This window comes from Colletes latitarsis, chromosome 6 (genome assembly GCF_051014445.1).
Source record: "Colletes latitarsis isolate SP2378_abdomen chromosome 6, iyColLati1, whole genome shotgun sequence".
NCBI classification, from domain to species: domain Eukaryota; kingdom Metazoa; phylum Arthropoda; class Insecta; order Hymenoptera; family Colletidae; genus Colletes; species Colletes latitarsis.
Genome location: NC_135139.1, coordinates 7277636 through 7303895, shown reverse-complemented (window position 1 = coordinate 7303895; position 26260 = coordinate 7277636). Strand labels below are relative to the sequence as shown.

Sequence of the window (26260 nt, the reverse complement as noted above, 5' to 3'; positions counted from 1 at the left end):
GTCATAACTTCTGAACGAATAGAACGATTTTAATGTTTAAAAAAGCAAACTACGCGCATTTTAGTGTAGAATACGTACAAATCGTGAGAATATTCGAAAAGTTGGTCCTCGACCCCGCAAAATGAGAAAAACCCCATAAAAATGATCCAATCTTCAAATAGCCATAACTCCTACTATAGCAAATATATTTCAATGAAACTTTTTTCTGAAGTAGTACTCATGGATACCTGCAAAAAAGTATTAGACAACTTTTCTGTAGGACACCAAACAAAATTATTAAAAATGAAAAATGAATTTTTAAGACAAATGGACAGGGAGTTGGTGCTTAAATTTTCCGACGGAAAAAAAAAATTTCAAATCGTTCTGGAAAAATTATTTTCGGTTGCGGGGGTCAATTACAATAATTTTTGGTGAATACACATACTCTCGAAATCCTACCCACTTTCTAGAAAAAAATTCGAGAAGGTGTGAAATTTTTCGACGGAAAAGAAAAATTTCAAATCGTTCTGGAAAAATTATTTTCGGTTGCGGGGCTCAATTACAATAATTTTTGGTGAATAGACATACCACCGAAATCTTGCGCATTTTCGAGAAAAAAATTCAGTACGATCGGAACTTTAAACGTTAATAACTTTTTAACGAAGCCTCCATCAACAAATTAGTATTCTGGATTTTCGTCTTATTTTGACCTCTAGAATCTCCCATTAAAATTTTTCCCAGGGATGGCCGCACACCCTGTATAATACGTACACTAACTAAAATGTTCCAAAGTCTATGATCGTTTAGTTTCAAAATAAATACTTAAATAGGCTCTATAAACGTATATAAAAATTCACATTTAGAGAAAAAGTTATGTAGTAATATACATTAATTGAAATCTTCCAAAATCTACGGTCATTTTGTTTCAGAATGTACACTTAAACAGACTCTACAAATATATATAAAAATTCTCATTTAAAAATAAGTTATATAACACATAAACTAATTAATAGTCTTTCAATTCTACGGTCATTTAATTTCAAAATAAACACTTAAACAGACTCTACAAGCATATATAAAAATTCACAGTTAGAGAAAAATTTATATAGTAATATACATTAATTGAAATCTTCCAAAATCTACGGTCATTTTGTTTCAGAATGTACACTTAAACAGACTCTACAAATATATATAAAAATTCTCATTTAAAAATAAGTTATATAACACATAAACTAATTAATAGTCTTTCAATTCTACGGTCATTTAATTTCAAAATAAACACTTAAACAGACTCTACAAGCATATATAATAATTCACAGTTAGAGAAAAATTTATATAGTAATATACATTAATTGAAATCTTCCAAAATCTACGGTCATTTTGTTTCAGAATGTACACTTAAACAGATTCTACAAACATATATAAAAATTCAAATTTAAAGAAAAATTTATATAACACATATACTAATTAATAGTCTTCCAATTCTACGGTCATTTAATTTCAAAATAAACACTTAAACAGACTCTACAAGCATATATAAAAATTCACATTTAGAGAAAAATTTATATAACAAATATACTAATTAATGTATAATTTTTTAAAATCTACGGTCAATTAATTTCTGAATATTGGAATTTTTATACTGAATAAATATTTCTTACCTCAATCCATTTATCTGATAGCCATTGTTCCTAGGTAAAATGAATTGTAATAGTTCTTAAATGTTTAACATAAAGTAATGGATACATAGAAAGTAAATGTATCGTTATATTTTATAATATATATTTGTAATATACACTTAAACAAACGCTACAAACATATATAAAAATTCATATTTAAAGAAAAATTTATATAACAAATATACTAATTAGTGTATAATCTTCCAAAATCTACGGTCATTTAACTTCAGAATATTTGGATTTTTATACTGAATAAATATTTCTTACCTCGATGCATTCATCTGATAGCCACTGTTCCTAGGTAAAATTAATGGTAATGGTTCTTAAATATTTAACATTTTGTAATAGATACATCGAAAGTAAATGTATCGTTATATTTTATAATATATATCTATGATATACAATGTGATTTGGGACGTTGAAAACCAAATAGGTGTGGTTCGAATTTGTTCTAACAAACTATTAAACAGATAGTTTCATACACAACTAATATAATACTTCAGTCATATGTATTAGTTAGCATCTTTAATTCTGTATGCGGCCATTTTACGCCATCCTACATATGTAAAAATTATCAATTGCTTGGATACCTCGATCAATTCAATTAGAGTCTCGAGAAAACAAGAATCTCAAGTTTGATAAATTTCAGAAAAATTTACTGCCCGTCCTATTCTTGCAATGAAATTTCAGATTCTAATAATCCGATTTAATTCAAGATACTCCCGCAGGATTATAGTCCCGTGAGTTTGAAATTGAATATTTCCATAACCGTATTATAGTTTAATTTTACTGTGGCCATCGCCAAATCGTTATTAGAACCTCAAACAATAGAGATTAATTTAATGAGTTTCCAATAACGTGAGTCTTCGTCGTAAAGTTCGGACCTGGTTTAATGTAGTTCTAAGAGATTAGTGCCTGTAAAAAGATTGGAGAAAGAGCTTACCCAAATGGTAACGGGAATCGGTCACGATCGATTCTTGAATGCAAGAAGGTTTCTTTCCGTTCCATCGATCACCAGCCATGCAATACCTCGTGTGCGGCCCTTCCAACCTGAAACCCCTTCGACATCGTATGTGACATCCGGTTCCAACGGGATAATCCACTGCCCCTGAAGAATGACCAACGCATCTGATCTAGAATAATAAAAATTCCAAACACACAATGTATTCGCCACACCGAAACATTTTCGGTAATCATTTCGTTCCGTTTCATATCTTCAAATAAAAATATTGACGAGGTAGTTTCTGCATACTGTGTGTCCAAAAAGGTTGGGATCAAATTTACACTACACCAAATGGATGAAAAAAGTTCATACAAACTACGTCCAAAAATGCTTTATTGAAAAGATATGAGCTTATAAAGATACTTATGATTTATTGTGGTAGTTATGAGAAATGTTCAAATAAGAATATTTGAAATAGTTCGATGAACATTAATTTAACGAATGGAAAAAGGAGGAATTTTCTAATATGTTTTATAACGATAAATTAAGAATTTTTTTATCTATTTGATTTCAGTAACACGCAGTTGAAGTTTCGAACACCCTGTATAACAGTATACGAAGGCTTCTGCATAACTTTACAGTAGCGGAAATGAAAAAAGTATTTATTATTCAGTGTGCGGCGCATAGAACAGGCCAACTGAATAACTTGCTTACTTTTGGCCATAGAAAAAAAAGGGTTCAAACTTGCATCGTTCGAAGGGGTAAATATTACTGTATAATTTTTCTTAACCCCTTGACGTACGATTTAATTCCAAATAATTTTCCAAACGTATACTATTCAATATTATTTAAAGTTCGTACAAGGAATGGTCACGAAAAATAATAGATTTGTTTTATGAATACCTCGTTGTGACCCGATAGTAATATAAAATGTAATTTATTCAGGTCTAATAAACCATACAGCGAAATTACAAAGGTAGCGAAGAGATGTTTTATAAAACCGTTTTAATAGTAATACACAAACACAGGAATTCCCCATGACCAACTGGTCAGCTCTACTTGGGGGTTCCCCTACGCTCGATCAGTACTCTAACGTAAAGCGCCATCGTGCGGCCATAAGCGTGCCACACTCGTCAATGTAAAAATGTGCTGATTTTAATATAGGACTTGACGATGAGTGAGTAGTTTCACGATTGTGAGACTTGACATTAAAAATTTGACAACTCAGACTCGCCATTGAATGTCGAGGGGTTAATAAAAAATTGAAGACCTTTTTGTAGGTCTTCGTATAATGGCTTTGTCGAAGAAAATGGCGTTGCCAAACGAGGAGAGTTTCTCGTAAAATTGCACGGTCTGTTCTACGTATTGATATAGCGAGTGAGAAATTGTTATATAATAAATAATTAAGCGCATTTAGTGCAAGAAATTACTACGTACTTCAGCGTGCAGCGGCGGTTCCATGGCACGACATCTCAATTCCGCTGAAACGCAAGTCCTCTCGTCGGAAGCCAACACCAAGTCGCTACTGCAGCTACAGTAGTAACTTCCGGCCGTGTTAACGCATTCACCGTTGCATCCCCCGTTACGGTTCAAGCACTCGTTTATATCTTGGCAATGGCTTCTGTTCCTGGGGAACAAAAGCACGAATTTGTTTACGAAAATTTTCCCGACGTCACCGTCTTCTAACACTTCTAACAGCATATCGTTTAATTTGCAATTTAATTGGAAATAAATTTAAGAATATTTTTAAATACGACTGAGGAAATTCGTTCTGGCTAAATATCTAGGATTGTAAATTCTATAAACAATATTTCCCCAAGTGACAATATCTGAACTTTGACTTTGAAAATTTTCCCGATGTCACTGTCTTCTAACACTTCTAATAGCATATCGTTCAATTTGCAATTTAATTAGCAATAAATTTAAGAATATTTTTAAATTGAGAAAATTCTTTCTGGCCAAATACCTAGGACTGTAAATTCTATAAACAATATTTCCCCAAGTGACAATATCTGAACTTTGACTTTTTATTGAAAGAAATAAAATTATAAATTGTATACGTTTCGCTTCATGAATAGTGAACCTTCATTTTGTATTTAATTTGTAATCTTTTTCTTCTAAATAGGGATTAATTTCAGGAAAGATGGCGAGTATGTTTTGAGAACAGGAGTGTTTTGACTTCATGAAAAAATTAAATTATGGTGGTTAAATCGACTATAAGAATAACGAAGCACATTTTCCTCAAGCCGGAGACACACGGTACAGGTAGATTAATAATAAAGAAACTGCACGACCCAAAAAGAAGGAGAAACGAGGGAAAAATATATGTGTTGCCCTAAACACTCAGAAAAAGATATACCATGTACGTTAAAATAATCATGGATTTATTATAATTTGTTATATTATTATCTTTTATTGAATTCTTTATTATTCGTGTATCTCATATTTTTGAGACAGTGTATGGCCGAAATATAGATAAAGGAAAAAGCATATATCAATTAATTCTGAATATCTAAATTCTCACAAACCTTTAATTGCATGGAAGTGAATTTAATTAATTTCGTTACCTTTGATTCGTGACAAAGCCAGCGCGACAAGCACACGCATAGGATCCTATTGTATTGATGCAATCTTGCTCGCATCCGCCGTTGTTCCACTCACATTCATTTATATCTAATTGCAAAAAGAAGATTACGCTTACTTACAAGTACCACAGTTTCATAAACTCGCCAAAAATTACATAAAGTAATAAAACTGCTTTAGATCTAAAAATGTTCATCCGTGCACTAAAAATTTGTATATTCAATTCTCTGATTTTTATTGTACTCACTAACAAAGAATATTTCTTCTTTGAGCAGTCGAATTTTTATCAACGAAACGTCGTTTCAATTTATTAACCATTATCATTATTGTTTTCATGAGAATCGTTTAAGGCTTCTTTAATTAACTATTCCTCGTTAACTGCATTGGTTATAATTCGTGTAATTTTGACAACTCGTTATAAATCGCGTATAAAAAGATACCGTGTAGAAAGGAGGATTGTATTTACAATTTCTATGTGCAATTTTTGAGGTTTCCAGATATCTATTTACGGTCCCCTTGAGATCCATGGATCACTGCTTTAGAGCAAATCAAACAATTATTTAACCTTTCGAGTACTGTGCTGGAGTCACTTTTGACTCGTCACTTTTCTGGAAGCAAGTGTATAGTACTAAATTTTGCTACTGCAACGGAGATAATTATGTGTGTAGATCTTCCAGAAAATTTCGCGGTCTCTTTTTTTCAATGATAACTAGACTGTGGATGTTTATTCACTTGTGGAAAATTTGAATTCTTAAAAAACTACAGAACGCACTTAATATGCAAAATTATAAGAAACACTTAAAGTAGGATACGAATTATTACATTTGGGAGTTAATTCTATTAATAATCATATGAATTTGCATAAAGATCCGCTAAGATAATTATAACACAGCACATTGGTATTTTACAGTAGACTTAAGAGGGCATTCTAGTGTGAACCTTTGAAAAAATCGATTTCTTTTTTAACATTTTTTAAAAGAATATACTTTGAAAAATGTATCTACAAAATCTTATATCTGAACTCCCAAAATTAACGAAGTTATTGTTACAGAGATACAAATCTTTAAAAGCATTTTCCTCGAATGTTTGCCAGAAGGGTATCTCTGATATCTCAAAACCTACTTGGTTAATTGGCTTAAAATTTTAGGTGCACATTCAGTACACATATAAGTATAGTTCGTACCAGAATGAACCCAAAATTTGTATTCTTTATCTGTTTTTAAATCTCTGAAATTAAATCAAAAAAACAAAAAAAAACAAAAAAATCGATAAACAAACTTCAGTGTGTTAATTTTTTAAATTATTGTCCAGCTATAGTCAATCTCTCATTAATTAAGAATATTTCACATTTGTGCATTTCAAACGAAAGGAATGGCTGGAATCGTGGAGACCGTGAGACGACCTTTTCTAAAAGCTACTATGTTTACCTATGTTTGAGAGTATACACTGCCACCAATTTTAACTTTCTTTCACCCAAAAAATTTTAAAATATCACCGAAACATGTGTAAATAAACCTCGTAAATTAAAAAAATTCCTCAAGTTTAAAAAGTCGCATTTTATACTAGAATGCCCCCTAAAACACGTAAACCTACCTGCCCGCCGTGACAAGCGGGAAGCCAGTTCCAAGGCGTCTTTTGGGGATAGCAATCAAGCGATTTCCAAGGAAAAATCCCAGCCAATTTCCAAGGCACCGCTGTACTCGTAAAACGAACTTTGTCTATGCTACAGCTTCCTAATTCAGCGATCTAATTATTGAAAAGTGTTCGAACGCGATCGATCCGTTTTATTCGGCCAAAATCACGTTAGGTAACTATGCATCGTTGTCTGACGGTGCTTATAAGCGCATCGACATGCTTGCCTGTGCAATCATCTCCGTGCGATCTAAATCCCTGCGAGCATGTGCATCTATAGAAGCACAGCGTGTTGGTACACTCCTTTCGCAAAGCGCGTTTTCGACGCATTCGTCGTTATCTGATCACGGTAAGCTACACTTAATTGATACGTATGGTTAATCTATCGTTATGGGAAGATATTTTGCACGAACCTACACAATCGTCGCCGTCCAATCGATATCCAGCGCCGCACCCGCAACGAAAGCTGCCGTATGTGTTGATGCATTCGTTCCTCTTGCACGGACCACTGGCGCATTCGTCGACATCTGAAAGCGACAAATCAGTGTTCCCCTGAATTCGTGGCCATCGTAATCGGACCAATACGAATGAAAATTCAAAAGCGAAACGTAACGATCGTTTTACGCGAATCTACGGGGTTTTCCAGAATGGAAAACCTTTGATATCCTTCGTCATACGACGATTGTTTAGACTTCCAAACAGTGTTGTTGTCGAACAGCTTAGGACGCGTTCTTTATTGCTTTCAAATATTAATAGTACGAGGGTTTCAGATCCTCCAAATTACTTAATAGCATAGAATGTACAGGACTTACTTAAATTTAAATAATTTGCAACTTTAGCATCTTACTGCCTCACTTGGGGTATTTTGGGCACAGATAGCAGCACCCACAGTGGGTGGGACTTAAAGCTTCAGAAGCAATGACACATACCGGATGGACCAGCTCCGATTTGCCAATCAAGACACCCCCCATAACTGAATTTTTATATTTAAACAACGATCGAACAGGATCAGCTCAGAATTCAAGATTAAAGGATTAGAATTAGCTTTTTAAGAACTTGTAGGAATTGATCCAGTGAACATTTTCTGTTAACTCGTTTTATATTTATAGAGGGTATTTGGCCACCCCTGCCAAAAATTTTAATGGGAGATTCTAGGGGCCAAAATAAGACGAAACTCAAGAATATCAATTTCTTGATTGAGGCTACGTTAAAAAATGATTAAAAAATTTAATTGAAAAATTTCAAATCATTCTAAAAAAATTATTTTCGGCTGCGGGGGTTACTTATAATCATTTTTGGTCATTATATATACCCCCGAATTCCTACGCCTTTTCGAGAAAAAAATTCAGGTAAATGCTGAAATTTTTCGGCAAAACAAGAATTTTTCAAATCGTTCTAAAAAAATTATTTTCGGTTGCAGGGGTCAATTACAATCATTTTTGGTCATTACATATACACCTGAATTCCTACGCATTTTCGAGAAAAAAATTCCTTATCGAAAATCTAATCTGAGACCTGAAATGGTTCCCCGAAATTTCATGCGAATCTTTAAAATGTCATAACTCCTGAACGGATTGGACGATTTTAATGTATCAAAAAGCAAACAACGCATATTTTGCTAGAGAACATGTAGAAATTGCAAAAATATTCGGAAAGTTGTTCTTTGACTTCGCAAAATGAGAAAAATCCCATGAAAATAATCCAATTTTCAAACAGCCATAACTCCTACAATTGTGAATATATTTCAATGAAACTTTTTTCTGAAGTAGAGCTCATAGTTATTTACAAAAAAGTATTAGGCAACTTTTCTGTAGGGCGTCAAACAAAATTACTAAAAATGAAAAACGAGTTTTTAAGAAAAATCGACAGGGGGTAGCTACTGAAATTTTTCGACGAAAAAAAAAATTTCAAATCGTTCTAAAAAAATTATTTTTAGTTGCGGGGTTCAATTACATACATTTTTGGTGAGTTCACATACCCCCGAAATCCTACGTACTTTCGAGAAAAAAATTCCTCACCGAAAATATAATTTCTGGCCAGAAATGCTTCCTCAAAATTTCATGCGAATCTTTAAAGTATCATAACTTCTGAACGGATTGGAGGATTTTAAAGTGTCGAAAGGCAAACAACGCGTATTTTAGTTAAGAATATATAGAAATTGAAAGAATATTCGATAAGTTGTTCCTTAACATCGTGAAGTGAGGAAAACCTCATAAAAATGGCCCAATCTTCAAACGTCCATAGCTTCTACAATAGTGAACGTATCGCAATGAAATTTAGTATGGAAATAGAGTTCGTGGATACCTACAAAAATGTACTAAACAAAATGTCCGTAGGATATCAAACAAATTTATTAAAAATGAAAAACGAATCTTTAAGAAAAAGTCGAGAGGGTGTAGGTGCTTAAATTTTTCGACGAAAAAAAAAATTTCAAATCGTTCTAAAAAAATTATTTTTAGTTGCGGGGTTCAATTACAATCATTTTTGGTGAATAGACGTACCCCCGAAATCCTGCATATTTTCGAAAAAAAATTCACTATGGGCGGAACTTTAAACGTTAATAACTTTTTAACGAAGCCTCAATTAACAAATTAGTATTCTTGATTTTCGTCTTATTTTAGCCTCTAGAATTTCCCATTAAAATTTTTCCCAGGGCTAGCCGAACACCCTGTATATTCGAATTGTTAATAAATTATTGTGTTGGCAAATAAGTGTTGTTTGCAAAAATGAAAAAGATTAAGAAGAGTGAAATACAGAAAAATGATCAATATTTGTTTCTTCTACAGATTCTAAAATTGTACAGAAATTAAAACACATATGTAGCTTTTTTACAAATAGCATGATTTTCGTATGATAACCCAAGATTGGAATAAAGGTACCAATCAGAATTTTATGTTAATGTGTGGGTAGGAATTGTAACATACCTTCAGTATCAATTACACTAAATGAGACTATTTACCTTGACTTTTAATATATCATATCAGAAAAACACGTTAATTTAATTTAATCTGAAAGGGTAACCCATAGTTAATATTTTTAATTTTGTAATTGGGGCCTGCAATGAGTTCTTAAATACACGTTTAAGTAAAAAAAAACTCAACTTTGTTTCTCGAACTGATTCTTGTCCGAGTAAAATACATAGAGATTTGCGATGTTCATAAACAATCGGTAAGTTTACGTATGGGAATGCTGCTCGTTTAGTAGACAACGTATATTATTCTGAGATTCTTGGCAATCAGCCCACTGCAGCTAATTGGTCGAATGACCCATAACCGAGTCCAGATGCACGAGGTGTACAGCTGTCCAACAATCCCAGTTTATTGTTGGCAATAAAAGGATTTCTAAATTACGAGTGTCTTCGTCGAGTTTGTCTACTTAATATACAGGGTGAGTCCCACAACACGATTACTTTAAATAACTCGTAAGTTGTTTGCTGTACGAAGAAACGCTTCGAACAAAAGTTGTATCATTTCCTGAGCGACATACAGTACTGTAATCCATTTTTTATGATTTTATTTTTTTATCTATATACGAAAGACACCTTCAATTTTTTAAGTGGAGCTTATAACATTTTTTCCTATACTCTTTGTCAGACAAACCATCGAACTCTGCATAAAGGTATACCAAATAGGGGTTAAAATTAATAATTACTAAGATATTCTTAAATGAATTATCTTGTATTAGAAAATAAAGTTAGGATTGATAAATATGAGTTTTGTCCCCCTTAGAGAAACACTCTATTGTATAAACAATAATCTGTTCGTAAACTCGTTCGTGGAAATAGAACGAAGATTTTAATAATGATCAATAGCCATTTCCACTTTAGTCATAAGTGGTACGAAATTTGTAAGTTGACAAATATATGCGTTTCATATCAAATTTTCGAAAGATTGTGTAAAAAACTAAGAAAACTACAAGTTTTGCTATCCCTATTAAACATATAAAACCTGTAACTAAAGAGTTAAACTAATAAACAGTGAAATTAATTTTACTTTATCAGTTTACGGACCGTGAGTGATATCAGCAGGAGTGATTTTAAATTGTTGAAATCAGTTTAGAATACATCAACTTACACAATGCTTTTAACTTCAAGAAACAGTTGGTTCTTCACATAAAGTGTTAACAAAGTCATTGATACAAATTATGAAAAGTAATATCCTCTGAGAAACCTTACATACTATTCTAATTTATTGACAACTGTTTTTAACATCTGCAACTTGAAATTTGTCGAAGAAGTAGTTACTTTGAAATTAAATAATTCGTTTTCAAAGATGATCAACAGAGTAAAAGGCATTGTGAAATTTTTAAAGTGAAACTTCGATAGCAATAAATCGGATTACAGTTACAGCAACAATTACACCCGCATATTATTCGCTCGAATTTTCAAACGTGTTTTTATCGCTATTTTGCGGGCTGGATAAACCGAATGGAAGTCCAGATATCCGACAAATAACCGAACAGATCAGGAAAGGGTATAGTTGAATAAGTATGGTAAAAGAGCCCAATCAAATTCAATTTTAGACGTATCAACGAATAGGCCTCTCAAATAAAAGCTTTTCTACCTGAAGTCTCACACGTTTCTGAATTTTTTTAGAATTTGTGGTTGTAAGATGGAATTTTAACCAATTAAAAAAGTTTAAAATTATCAAGTAGTCACGTGAGATGAGATCGATGTTACTTCCATGTGTGATCAAGTAAAATTGAGGAATACTTGCTGTTCTTATACAAATTTCGTCATTGCCTCTATCAGCATATTACTGTGTCTGTTTACCAAGCATCGAACACGCAAGTTTGTTTACATTCAAGGTATCCTAGTAACGATGCGGTGGTTGGCAAAAGACTTCCTCATACCAGTACCAGGTACTAAGGAATATTTTCGTAGTAAGTGTAGAAGGTTAATATTCGACAAAAAGAATTTTCTTTGGGCAGCTAATCCATTGACAAATCCAAAGTTGAATTTGGTTTCTCAGCAACAAACAAAAGGTTACTCACCGACACACGTAGAATTCCGCATCTCGAAGCCGCCGTTGCACCCGCACTCGAAGGACCCAACAGTATTCAAGCAGATCTGATCGCAGCCGTGTTGACCAGCGCACTCGTCGACGTCCCTGCACTTGGAGCGATCAGCCTCGTCGTATTGGAAGCCTTCTCTGCAGCTGCAAACGGCCAGACCGTTTTTCTCAGCGCAGATTTGCTCGCAGTCGCCGTTGTTGCTCTCACAGGGGTCGACGAGATGGCACGAATCGTTTCTGAACACGTGTCCCGTGGGACAGTCGCACCGATAAGAGCCCAGCTCGTTGATGCACACGTGAGAGCAGCCACCGTTGTTACTCTGGCACTCGTTCACGTCCTCGCAGGACTTGAGGTCCTCCTTCAAACGATAACCCGTCGGACACTCGCACCAATAGCTGCCTTGAATGTTGACACAGGCGTCGGAGCAGCCACCGTTCTCCATTTGGCACTCGTCGACGTCGAGACAGGTCTTGGAATCGGCGCCAAGGTGAAATCCGCTCGTGCAACGACAGACGAAGCTGCCTTTCAAATTGACGCAGGCGTCCGAGCAGCCACCGTTCTCCATCGAGCACTCGTCCACGTCGACGCACGTCTTTCCATTCTCGTCCAAACGCAGACCATCCGGACAAGTACATTTCACACTTCCAGCAAGGTTCAAGCAACCGTGGGAGCAATCGCCGTTGTTCACCTTGCACTCGTCGACGTCCACGCAGCTTCGCGAGTCGTTGGCCAACACGTGACCGTCCGGACAGCCGCATCTCCACGAGCCAGGCGTGTTGATGCACTCGTGAAGACACTCTGCCACGCCCGTACTGCACTCGTCCACGTCCACGCAGGTTTTCTCGTCCCTTGACAGTTCGTATCCGCCGGGACAGGAGCAGAAATGGCTACCGATCGTGTTCGTGCATCGATGGGAGCAGTCGCCGTTCCTCTCGAGACACTCGTCGATGTCCAGACAGCTGGACTTGTCGGAGTGCAGATAGTGACCCTCGCGGCAGGTGCACGCGTAGCTTCCCAGAAGGTTCGAGCAGTCGTGGCTGCAATTGTGTTGACTGCTCAGACACTCGTTCACGTCGATGCAGTTCTTCCTGTCGTCCGGCAACAGTGCGTAGCCCGCGGGACACTCGCATAAATAAGAACCGTTCGTATTTTTGCAGATGTGCGAGCAGCCTAGCTCGACGTCATTCTCGAACTCTTCACACTCGTTCACGTCCTCGCAGGTCTTCTGATCCTGTTTCAATCTGAACCCGAGCGGACAGGAGCAGCGAGTCTTGTTCTCCTCGCGGTGACAGTGATGGGAACAGTTCCCGTTGTTCAGTTTGCAATCGTCCACCAATTTGCAAGTCTTGTTGTTGTTCTCGAGGACGTATCCCGGCGGACAGGAGCAATGAAACGACCCAACGAGATTCAGACAGTCGTTCGAACAGCCACCGTTGCCGTCCTCGCACTCGTTCACGTCGTCGCAGTCAGCGGGCTCGACATCGTTAGCCTTGAAACCGTCGTTACAGGCGCACTCGAACCCGCCTGGGACGTTCACGCACCTGTGCGTGCAATTGTCCTTCAGTTCCAGGCACTCGTCGACGTCCACGCACGTGGCGTTGTCCTTGGATAATCGGAATCCGGATGGGCACTCGCAGCCAACGAACCCGTCGTTGAACGCGCAGATGTCCGAACAGCCGCCGTTGTCGACCAGACACTTGTTCTCGTGGACGCAGAGAAATTTATCGCCGGAGAGGATCATCCCCGGCGGACACGAGCAGAACATTTCGTCTCCTTCGAAATTGCAATCGTGGGAACAGCCACCGTTGTCCAGGAGACACTCGTTCCGCTGCACGCAGACGGTTCCGTTCTCGGACAGAATCATTTCCAGCGGACAGGCGCAAGATACTGTACCGTCGGCGTAGCTGCAAAAATGGGAGCAGCCGCCGTTCTCCGTGTAACACTTATTCTCCTCGACGCACGTGGCGTTGTCATCCTCCAGGAGCATCCCGAGCGGACAGAAACAAGACACCGTGCCATTCTCGTAATGGCACAGGTGGGAGCAGCCACCGTTGTCGATCAGGCATTCGTCGATTTCCACGCACGTCTTTCCGTCGTCCTCGAGGAGCTTGTAATTATCCGGACAGGCGCATTCCATGCCACCTTCGATGTTCGCGCAGAGGTGAGAGCAACCGCCGTTGTCCTCGACGCACTCGTTCACGTCCTCGCAGGTCCTTCGATCCCCGGCCAGTCGATATCCCGTCGGGCATCGACACTCGTAGCTGCCCTCCGTGTTGACGCACGAATGGGAGCAGGCGTTGTTCACCTCATTGCTCGCCTCCTCGCACTCGTTTCTGTCCTCGCAAGTTTTCTTGTCGCCGGACAGAACATGTCCCGGCGGGCACTCGCGAGAAAAATCAATTTCCTGGCACGTCCGACCGTCGGCGATTAATGTCCAGCCCGCGGGGCACTCGCATCTGTAACCCTCGGGGATATTCGCGCACGTGTGGCTGCAGTTGTTCGATCGATCGCACCCGTTCGCGGTGACACAGGTCCTGTTGTCCTTTTCCAGGATGAAATTTTCCGGACAGGAGCAACTGTAACCGCCATCGAAATTTTTGCACTCGTGAGAACACCCGTGGATGTCCTTGGCGCACTCGTCGACGTCCTCGCAAGAGCGTGCGTCCTCCTTCAGCCGGAAGCCAGGCGGACACTCGCAGCGATAAGAACCGTTGGTGTTCGTGCAAACGTGACTGCACGAATGAAGATCGTCGCTACACTCGTCCACGTCCTCGCAAGTGGTCTCGTCGTCCTGCAGTTGGAATCCTTCGGGACACCCGCAACGAGTCTCGCCTTCGTCCTGCTCGTGCACGTGGGAACAATTTCGCTCGCTAATCGTTCGACAGTTCCTTGAATCTTCGAGCTTCCACCCGGGCGGGCAACCGCAGTCGTAACCGCCGATAGTATTCACGCATAAGTGAGAACAATCGTGCGAGAGATCTTGGCACTCGTCGATGTCCTCGCAAGTCCGGACGTCCTTTGAGAATACGTGTCCCGCGGGACACGAGCAATTGTAACTTCCCTCCGTATTTATGCAATCGTAGATACAGTCGTGGCGATCCTCCGCGCACTCGTCGATGTCTATGCAACTTTTATCGTCCTCCGCGAGAATGTATCCCGCGTCGCACTCGCAACCGTACGATCCTTCTTTGTTCTTGCAAGAGAAACTGCAGTTGTGGACGTTCTCCATACATTCGTCGATGTCTACACAAGTCGCGCCGTCCTGGCCGAGTCTGTAGCCCGAAGGACACTCGCACTTGTACCTAGAACCATCCACGGAGCAAACGTGGGAGCAGGAAGCGTTCGAGCAAGGATCGTCGACGATACAGGTGACTCCATCGTCCGTTAAGATCCAACCGGAAGGACACGAGCAACGATAAGATCCATAGACGTTGTTGCAGACGTGGGAACAGTCGTGGGCTCCCGACGAGCACTCGTCCATGTCCTGACACTGGCCCCTCTCGTCCTGTCGAAGTCCCGCGGGGCACGCGGTGTCCTCGCACGTCAAGCCATCCTGCAGAAGGTTCAAGCCTTCCGGACAGCCGCATTTGTAGCTTCCTGGCATGTTGACGCAGTCGTGGGAGCAATCGTGCTCGTCCTCGAGACACTCGTCGAAGTCCTGGCAAGTTCTCCCGTCGTCCTTCAGGATGTAACCGTTGGGACAGCTACACTTGTACGTATCGCGGTCCTTCACGCAAACGTGGCTGCAATTGGCGAGGCTGCATACGTCGATCGCGATGCACAGTCTCTTGTCATCCGCCACGGTCATCCCGACGGGACACGCGCATTCGTACGACCCTATCGTGTTCCTGCACTCGTGAGAGCACTGATGCGTTCCTTCCAGACACTCGTTCGCGTCCTGACAGGCCTTGGTGTCGTTCCCCAAAACGAAACCTGCGGGGCAACCGCACTGGTAGCCTCCCTCTTCGTTCACGCATTCGTGAGAGCATCCGTGCGCGTTTGTGAGACACTCGTCGATGTCCTTGCAGCTACGCCCGTCCTCCGAGAGCGCGTGTCCTTCGCGACACAAGCAGCTGTAGCTTCCAGGAGTGTTCGAGCAGACGTGAGAACACTCGTGTCCGCTGCCAGAACATTCGTCGACGTCGGAGCATGTTTTCTTGTCGTCGTTCAGGACGAACCCGGACCGACAGACGCAGGAGTAGCTTCCGTGAACGTTCGAACACTCGTGTTCGCAGCCGTGAAGGTTCCTGGCGCACTCGTCGATATCCGTGCAATTGAATTTGTCGCGACTCGACGTCTCCAAACCGTCCGGACAGACGCACGAGAAGCTGCCCTCTAAATTTATGCAGGAATGGGAACACAAGCTCAAAGCGCACTCGTCGATGTCCGAACAGGTAGCACCGTCGTCTAGAATCTGATATCCTGCAGGACAATCGCAAATCGGACCGTCGTCCGTCTCCTGACACTCGTGAGAGCAAGGTGGCGTTAACGTCTCGCACGTTCTCGTTCGATGTTCCTCGCAAGTGACGTTATCCTCTTTCAAGTTAAATCCAAACGGACAAGTGCAACCGTAGGAGCCTTCTCTGTTCTCGCAGCCGTGGGAGCAAGGCGGTGGGGTTTTCTTGCACTCGTCGACGTCGTTGCAAGACACGCCATCGTCGTGGAGCTCGTACCCGGAACGGCACAAGCAATAATAACCACCAGGCTCGTTCACGCACTCGTGTTGACAACCGTGGGGCTCGCCCTCGTCCCCTTCGACGCACTCGTCGACATCTGAAACATAGAAATAATTTTTTACGCTGAGAGTATTTAAAAATTGTTTAAATTATAGCGTGTGGCATCGTATTAAATTGATTAAGTATCAAGGGGATATTCTAGTGTGAAGTGCGTTTCTTTCAACATTCTTGGAAAATTTTTTGCAAACAAATTCTAATACCTTTTGCAATCAAATTTACAAGACTTATTTATATATGTTTCAACGACATTTTAGAATTTTTTCGACGAAAACAAGTCAATATTGGTGGCAGTGTATACTCTCAAACATAGTAGCTTTTAAAAAAGGTCGTCTCACGATGTCCATAATTTTGGCCATTTTGTTCGTTTGAAATAAAATAAAAATTAGTACTTAAACTACAATCATTTATACATATTCATCTTTCGTATGATGGTGTAGACATTTGCATATGTGTACAAGTTATCTGCTTTCTACGTGGATCTTTCAGTATACAGGGTGTTCGGCCACCCCTGGGAAAAATTTTAATGGGGGATTCTAGAGGCAAAAATAAGACGAAAATCAAGAATACCAATTTGTTGATGGAGGCTTCGTTAAAAAGTTATTAACGTTTAAAGTTCCGCCCGTACTGAATTTTTTTCTCGAAAATGCGCAAGATTTCAGGGGTATGTCTATTCACCAAAAATGATTGTAATTGACACCTACAGCTAACAATATTTTTTTCAGAACGATTTGAAATATTTTAATTCCGTCGAAAAATTTCACACCTTCTCAAATTTTTTTCTAGAAAGTGGATAGGATTTCGGGAAAATGCCTATTCACCAAAAATGATTGTAATTGATACCCACAACCGGAAATAATTTTTCCAAAACGATTTGAAATTTTTTTTTTCCGCCGAAAAATTTAGGCATCTAATTAGATTTTCGGTAAGGAATTTTTTTCTCGAAAGTGCGGAGGATTTCGGGGTTATGTGTAATGACCAAAAATGATTGTAATTGACCCCCGCAACCGAAAATAATTTTTCCAAAACGATTTGAAATTTATTTTTTCCGTCGAAAAAAATCGCACCTTCTGGAATTTTTTTCTCGAAAGTGGATAGGATTTCGGGGTTATGTGTAATGACCAAAAATGATTGTAATTGACCCTCGCAACCGAAAATAATTTTCCCAAAACGATTTGAAATTTATTTTTACCGTTGAAAAATTTCACACATTCTGGAATTTTTTTCTCGAAAGTGGATAGGATTTCGGAAGTATGTATATTCACCAAAAATGATTGTAATTAACCCCCGCAACTGAAAATAATTTTTCCAGAACGATTTGAAATTTTTGAATTTGATATAAATTAGTATTCTTGATTTTCGTCTTATTTTGGCCTCTAGAATCCCTTATTAAAATTTTTCCCAGGGGTGGTCGAACACCCTGTATAAAAATACACAAATACTGAAATTTCATATGGACCAATCTAATAATATACATAAATTTTCATTAAATATTTATTGTATACTAACAGAACCTTTACGTACCAATGCAATCGCATTGAAACAAGGTAAATTGATTAATTAATTTCCTAACCAACCGAATAAAAATTATTACTTAAATTATAATCATTTATAAATATTCATCTTTCGTATGATGGTGTACACATTTGCATATGTGTACAAGTTAACTGGTTTCTACATGGATTCTTTCAGTATACAGGGTGTTCGGCCACCCCAGGGAAAAATTTTAATGGGAGATTCTACAGGCCAAAATAAGACGAAAATCAAGGATATAAATTTCTTGACTGAGGCTTTGTTAAAAAGTTATTAACAATTAAATTCAAAAATTTCAAATCGTTCTGAAAAAATTATTTTTAGTTGGGGGGGTCAATTACAATCATTTTTGATAAATAGACATACCCCCGAAATCCTACGCACTTTCGAGAAAAAAATTCTAGTAGGTGGACAAATTTTTCGACAAAATTCAAAAATTTCAAATCATTCTGAAAAAATTATATTTGGATGCGGGGGTCAATTACAATTATGTTTGGTTATTATACATACCCCCGAAATCCTACGCATTTTCGAAAAAAAAATTCCTTATCAAAAATCTAATCAGGTGCCTAAATTTTTCGACGAAAAAAAAGAATTTCAAATCGTTCTGGAAAAATTATTTTCGATTGCCGTGGTCAATTACAATCATTTTTGATGAATAGACATACCCTCGAAATCCTACGCGTTTTCGAGAAAAAAATTCGAGTAGGTAGACAAACGTTTCAACAAAATTGAAAAGTTTCAAATCGTCCTAAAAAAATTATTTTTAGTTGAAGGTGTTAATTACAATCATTTTTGGTGAATAGACATACACCCGAATTCCTGCGCATTTTCGGGAAAAAAGTTCAGAACGCGTGAAACTTTAAACGTCAAAAACTTTTTAACAAAGCCTCCATCAACAAATTGATATTCTTGACTTTCGTCTTATTCTGGCCTCTAGAATCCCTTGTTAAAATTTTTTTCAGGGATGGCCGAACACCCTGTATAAAAATACACAAATACTGAAATTTCATATGGACCAATCTAATAATATACATAAATTTGCGTTAAATTTTGATTGTACAGTAACTGAACGTTTACGTACCAATGCAATCGCCATATTTGTTCTTCTTGAAGCCCTCCTCGCACTTTCCGAATTCCAGAACTTCCGTGACACCTTCTCCATCGTAGTCGTCGTCTTCGTCGTCTTCTTCGGCGTCGTAATCCTCGTCTTGGAGGACTTTTGTCAACTTCTGCGGCTTGCTGACGCATTTGTACGACCCGACGGTATTTTCGCAATTGGTGCTGTTCGCGCAAATCTGTGACGCGTTCTCGCATTCATTCACATCTAATGACACAGCGTACCGCGAGATTTAGTCACGCGTATCAAAATACGCAAACAATTTCGTAGATAAAATTCACTTTAAATCAGGAATGTAAATTTTCGCGCTGATTTCACGCGAGCTACATGATGTTAATAACTTAACCGAGGTTATTTTACAGTTGAACCACGCGAATTACTGCGTAAAAGGATTTTCGGGGTTAATATGGCTACTATCATTCAAATTCATGGCATGAATAATAACTCTCAACAATGTTATTATAGTGGTTACTTGTTAACGATTCATCGTTAAGAAATTTAAGGCTCGAATTTATTACTTTTACTGTTACCAAGGTGCAATTAATTATTTTTACTCGTCATTGTTAGTCACGATTATGGTACCTTCGAAATAATGAAAGAGCTTAAATATCTTAGTTTGATAACAAAATATCGAAGGAGAAAAATAATACAATGTAATGGTTAACAAAACTTTCTTCTCAGTATCATACTTTCCAGAATTTCAAAGTCATTGATATTTTATTAAGTGGGATTATATGTTTTTGTCACTGTGGTAATGTAACAAATGTCAGAAGTACAATGGTATACGACAGAGTGCCAAGTATGAAAAAGAAATAAAAGACAAAATCTGTTATTAACACGAATAATATATTAAAACAGAAAAATAATCTAACAGCTTTTGTTAACGTTCTTCCACTTCGTATGTTAAAAATCAGCGTCTACAGTATTTCAAGTATGATAATAATATACATACAATAAATAGATATGGACACGTAGATTCGTTTTGCATTACGTTTCAATAAAATACAATTTAACCTATATTGCCCATATTTTCCATACATTTCGTATTACCTCGTTATGTGAAACATATGAGCGCCACGTGTTACTATATTCCTTCTCGCTACATCACCAAATGCAGATAGAATTGTGTGGAAAGATACACTTGAATTTTGAAGCGCGACAGTTGTTCGTAACACGTAAATAAAAATGTTCGATTTACTTTTCTTTCGCGTTGGAAAATAAAATTTCCTATGCACGTAGCGTCCCTTATAAAATAGAAAGAAACGTTTAGAGAAAGTGGATACGATGGTTTTCTTTTTTACCTTGGCATGTTTTCCAATCGTTCGTCAGATAGAAACCGTCTGGACAAAGGCAGAAAGCGCTTCCAGGAGTGTTCAAACAAACATGAGAGCATCCTCCGTTATTCGTAGCGCACTCGTCGATATCTTCGCAGGTGTGATTATCCGACGCCAATTTGTGACCAGCTATGTCGGAGCAGCTACACTCGTAGCTCCCTTCAAGATTGATACAAGTACCTTGGCACGGGCCGTGGCCATTATTCAGGAGGCACTCGTTAACGTCTGAACGGGAACAACCAAACAACCTTATAAATTGCTTTCGAAATTGGACGAGGAAAGCTCGCGAGCACGTACACGTTAGTTTAATTCTTCGAATACCGTTGATAATCGATTTGTAGAATAGCATTGGTCATAGAACTTTAGATACCTGTACACAGGGTGTTTGGCTACTTATGGGAAAAACTTTAATGGGAGATTCTAGAGGCCAAAATAAGACGACAATCAAGAATACCAATTAGTTGATTGAGGCTTCGTTTAAAAAGTGATTAAAAAATTGAATTGAAAAGTTTCAAATCACTCACGGAAAAATTATTTTCGATTGTGGAGCTCAATTACAATCACTTGTGCTTACGAGAAAAAAATTCTTTACCGAAACATAATTACTGGCCAGAAATGGCTCCTCGAAATTTCATGCAAATGTTTAAAATATCATAATTTCTGAAAGGATTGGAGGATTTTAATGTTTCAAAATGCAAACAACGCGTATTTTGGTGAAGAATATGTAGAAATTTCAGAAATGTTCAAAAATTTGTTCCTTTATCTCGTAAAGTGAGAAAAAGCCCATAAAAATGGTCCACTTTTCAAATGGCCATAACATCTACAATAGTGAATATATTTCAATGAAACTTTTTTCTGAGGTAGTGCTCATGGGTATCTACAAAAAAGTATTAGACAACATTTTTATGCAGTGTTAAACAAATTAATTAAAAAAGAAAGTCGCATTTTTAAGAGCAATCGACAGGTGCCTAAATTTTTCGGCGAAATTAAAATATTTCAGATCATTCTAAAAAAATTGTTTTTGTTTGCTGGGGTCAATTACAATCATTTTTGGTCAATAGACATACCCCCGAAATTCTATCCAGTTTCGAAAAAAAAATTCAGGATGGTGGACATATTTTTCAACAAAATTAAAAAATTTCAAATCGTTCTGAAAAAATTGTTTTTGGTTGCAGGGGTCAATTACAATCATTTTTGGTCATTACACATACCCCCGAAATCTTACGCACTTTCGAGGAAAAAATTCCTAACCGAAAATTTAATTTCTGGCCAAAAATGGTTCCCCGAAATTTCATGCATATCTTTAAAACATCATAACTTTTGAACGGATTGAAGGATTTTAATGTTTCAAAAAGTAAACTACACGTATTTTGGCGGAGAATATGTAGAAATTTTAAAAATATTCGAAAAGCTGTTCCTCGATTCCATAAAGTGAGAAAGCCCCCATAAAAATGGTCCAATTTTCAAACGTCCATAACTTCTACAATAGTAAACGTATCTCAATGAAATTTAGTATGGAAGTAGGGCTCATGGATACCTACAAAAAAGTACTAAACAAAATTTCCGTACAGCATCAAACAAATATATTAAAAATCAAAAACGAATTTTTAAGAAAAATCTACGAGAGGTAAGTGCTTAAATTTTTCGGCAAAATTGAAAACTTTCGAATCGTTCTGGAAAAATTATTTTCGGTTGCGGGGAGCAATTACAATCATTTTTGGTGAATAGATACACCCCCGAAATCGTACGTACTTTCGAGAAAAAAATTCTTTACCGAAAATATTCTAAAAAAAAAAAATGGCCGGAAATGTTTCTATAACATTTAAACGAAACCTTAATCAACAGATTGATATTCTTGATTTCCATCTTATATTGGCCTCTAGAATCTCCCATTAAAATTTTTCCCAGGGGTGGCCGGACACCCTGTATAATACATCATTGCAATCATTTGTAAAGATGGTTCTAATATTCGTAGATTACGATGATCATTTAAAAATAATGATTCTCGACGAAAACGTACGACAAATTTGTTCGTCTCTTGACTTTTAAAATGGTACTCGCGAAACCTTAGGCATCGATGAAAAATATTTACAGACCAAATAAATGAACGTTCCGTGATGGATTAATCTAATTTCTGGACTCTTGCAGCCCGTCTACCGCAATGATTACGCATTTATCATGCCACGGATGGCTAACTGAAGTAAGAGAAATCTACAGTCGAGTTTTCTGCGGTTTGTTCGTAACCGAGACAAGAATCGTAAACAACCCTTGGCTATCGAAACGCTTGATGCGGTCTGTGAATTCAGACGCGTTTACCGCGCGCTCTGGCTACCCTAAACTAATTAATGTCAAGGCTGCTCGGACCAGCTAGCAAATTATACCGTGTAAAAAAATTTGGAAATTCGAACACGTGAAAATTTAGCTAGGCACTTTTAACGAAGAAAAGAAAGCAAAACTCCGAGTGTACGTAACTTTGTGAATTTTTACGATTTTAATAGTTGCAGTTTAATCGAAAAAGTTTTGGTAACCGATGAGAGAATATTTAATCGAATATCAGGGTGAAACCAAGCTCTATGTTATACATGAAAACGTTAATATAAGAAAATCTTAATTTCTATCAAATTTAAAAGTTTTTTTATTATTTTACCATTACTATTCGCTTGCACTTTGCAATTCCTTGTATTTTCAAATATAAAAACTTTTTTATATTCCCCAGGTCAGAGATTTCGAATTTTATTCGGTTCATAATTTAATTACATGTTTGATTATTATTATTATTCGTGCACACATTGACCTACTTTTTAATCACTATGCGTCGATACTTTTATTTACATTTTTACTAATAACTACCTTCTCTTTGTAGCTTCTCTTGTAATCTTTAAATGTCTTATCAATGTTCTGTTTCATTTTATATTCGATATTTTATTTATGCTTGAATCTGTCTTTAAATATTTTTTTATATAATTGTAACTTCACATAATTAACGAACGTTGTGATTAACAATCAGTTTTCAGTTGCATTCTTTAGTATTCTCATTGGAAGTATTTATTGTAAGTATTTGTTTACGAAATTTCAAGGGTGTTTCAAATACTATATGCACTTTAATAAATACAAATAACTAAACTCTAACATGTACCGTGTAATTACAGAATTAATATAATATACATTAGACCAATTCAGAAGCAATATTTTACAATTCATACAGAGTGTTCAGCCACCTCGAGGAAAAATTTTAGTGGGGGATTCTAGAGACCAAAATAAGACGAAAATCAAGAATACAAATTTGTTGATTGAGGCTTCGTTAAAAAATTATTAACGTTTAAAGTTCCGCCTGTAGAACAGCAATCTGCGAACAGCTGCATGCGCGTGGTAGCAACTTTAAACGTTAATAACTTTTTAACGAAGCCTCAATCAACAAATTGGTATTCTTCATTTCCGTCTTATTTTGGCCTCTAGAATCACCCATTAAAATTTTTCTCAGGGGTGGACAAACACTTTGTATAATAAAATTCATTAAATTAAAATAATTTCATAAAATGGATAAATTCTTAGACGAATGTTCTTTTCATGTTTGCAGCTTAAAAATTGTTTATGCTAAAATTACTATCATTTTAATTTTCACCAGATATCACGATATATAGTTCTAAAACAGGCGTTTGAAATTAAATCAAAGTAGTCGAGCACACGATTTCTCCGACATGTAACCAGACGCTCGCTCCTGCGACACTGTGCCATTTTGGTTCGCGGAAAGTGTTCTCGGTGGTAAAAAAAAATAAAATCAAACGATCTGATTTAATTGTAAAGGCTGGTTGATTTACTTTTATCTCAAAGCGGAAAGCTTTCGTGTAAACGGCGTTTTCGAACTTCGATAAAAATCACGAACGATTGTGCCTTGAAACAGGGAACGCAATATCGATAAAACGTAAACTCCACGTACAAAGTGTTTCACTTAAAAGTATAAATCTTTGTATAACGTCTCGTGAAAATCGGTTTCCTGACGAGTGAATTCCACGAACAGCATTTTCAAAGAGATTAATACGGAATAGTCGAAAGCGTTCCTTTTTATTCCGAATACTTTGACGTTAACGGACGTTGTGCTTTTTCAACGATCGAATATAATGTTTTGGAGTATATTGAGAGTTCTTAAAAAAGGGAATGAACAAATTTGTAAAAATAGAAATGTACAAAGCAAAGTATGAACTGCTGTTACGCATGCGAAAAGAAGTAATTGAATTATTAAACGAGGCTTGAAATATTTAAAAACACATTCAACGAAAGAAGTATAAAGGGAAGTTTCATAATAAATGAATAGACACAAAGAGCAATTAACAAAGCTGTTTCGTTCTAAATGAAATTGCAAATTCTATTGCAAATATATTCTCGATGGCGATGTACGTTGTTATTTAAAAAAGGACATTAATTTCTTTGTCATAATACATACTTGATTTATTAAAATAATGAAAAATAAAGAGTTGCTGAATACTAAAATCGTTTTTAACGTTGTTTATTCACGCAGCTGGATTTATGCACCGATTAATTAAAATGTTATTAAAGTCTGTATTTTCTGTCGGTGATGTATTTGATTAATTAAGCCTTGGAAATAAGTTTATAATTCATATAAAAATAGATAAATATTGTGGCTCACCCTGACAGGACTTGTTGTCGGTTCCCAATTGAAATCCCGAAAGACATTCGCAATGGAAGGTGCCAGGATCGTTGTGACATATTTCAGCGCAACCAGCTACACCTTCAGCACATTCATCTATGTCTGGAAAGAGAAATAACAAAACTGTTACCAAAATAATTATTTTTATCTAGTCTTTGACAAATCTATGTACTACAAAGAGCTTCAAATAATTGAATTTTGTTGTGTGAGTTCATTAATAGCAAAATAACCTTTTTTGAAAGCTCCCACAATTAAATTTTATTTCCATACACAATCTTTCTAGTTCCCCAATGGACTCATCGATAAAGAAAAAATGTGTATTTTAAATTTGTTTGCCTTTCATATTAAGTTGTCAATTTTAAATTCTACCTTCACGTAAGATCAGCTGTTTTGTATACAATTTTAATAAATATCCGAATAAAAGTATAAAGAGTATCTAGACTCTACAACATACAACTTATGTATGTATTTATTATGTTTAAGAAAATAACTGCTAGAATCTCATAATAATTTAAATTTTATTTTTTGGTACTACCTACTTATGTAAACAAACATTTCAAACACACAATTTGTAAAATTATACTATTTAATACGTTTAAATTAGAAATTGCAAATAATTGTTTCAAATATTTTTCTCGAGGCAAGAATATTGTGTTTAAAAATATAATTGCTAGAACCTCATAAGATTTATATTTCATTTTAAACTGTTACCAAAATAATTATTTTTATCTAGTCTTTCACAAATCTATTTACTACAAAGAGCTTTAAATAATTGAATTTCGATTCACTATGTGTGAATTCGCGTTCTATGAGTCCAACAATAGTAAAATAAACTTTTTCAAAAGCTTCTATAATGAAATCTTAATACCATACACAATCTTTCTAGTTTTCTAATGGACTCATCGATAAAGAAAAAATGTGTATTTTAAATTTGTTTGCCTTTGATATTATGTTGTCAATTTTAAATTCTACCTTCACGTAAGATCAGCTGTTTTGTATACAATTTTAATAAATATTTTAATAAAAGTATAAAGAGTATCTAAAC

At 36.9% G+C, this 26260-nt stretch overlaps 1 protein-coding gene across 1 annotated transcript in view; it reads right to left on the bottom strand.

Moving 5' to 3' along the window:
• The window catches only part of LOC143342821 (uncharacterized), a 249076-nt gene that overhangs the window by 116831 nt on the left and 105985 nt on the right, over window positions 1-26260 (bottom strand). The window contains exons 6-13 of the mRNA XM_076767086.1: window positions 25195-25317; window positions 20517-20774; window positions 19180-19422; window positions 11809-16602; window positions 7230-7343; window positions 5169-5274; window positions 4039-4228; window positions 2602-2791 (exon numbers count right to left, since the gene is read on the bottom strand). Of these exons, the coding sequence (XP_076623201.1) occupies window positions 2602-2791; window positions 4039-4228; window positions 5169-5274; window positions 7230-7343; window positions 11809-16602; window positions 19180-19422; window positions 20517-20774; window positions 25195-25317 (6018 nt within the window). The remainder of the gene's footprint in view (window positions 1-2601; window positions 2792-4038; window positions 4229-5168; window positions 5275-7229; window positions 7344-11808; window positions 16603-19179; window positions 19423-20516; window positions 20775-25194; window positions 25318-26260) is intronic.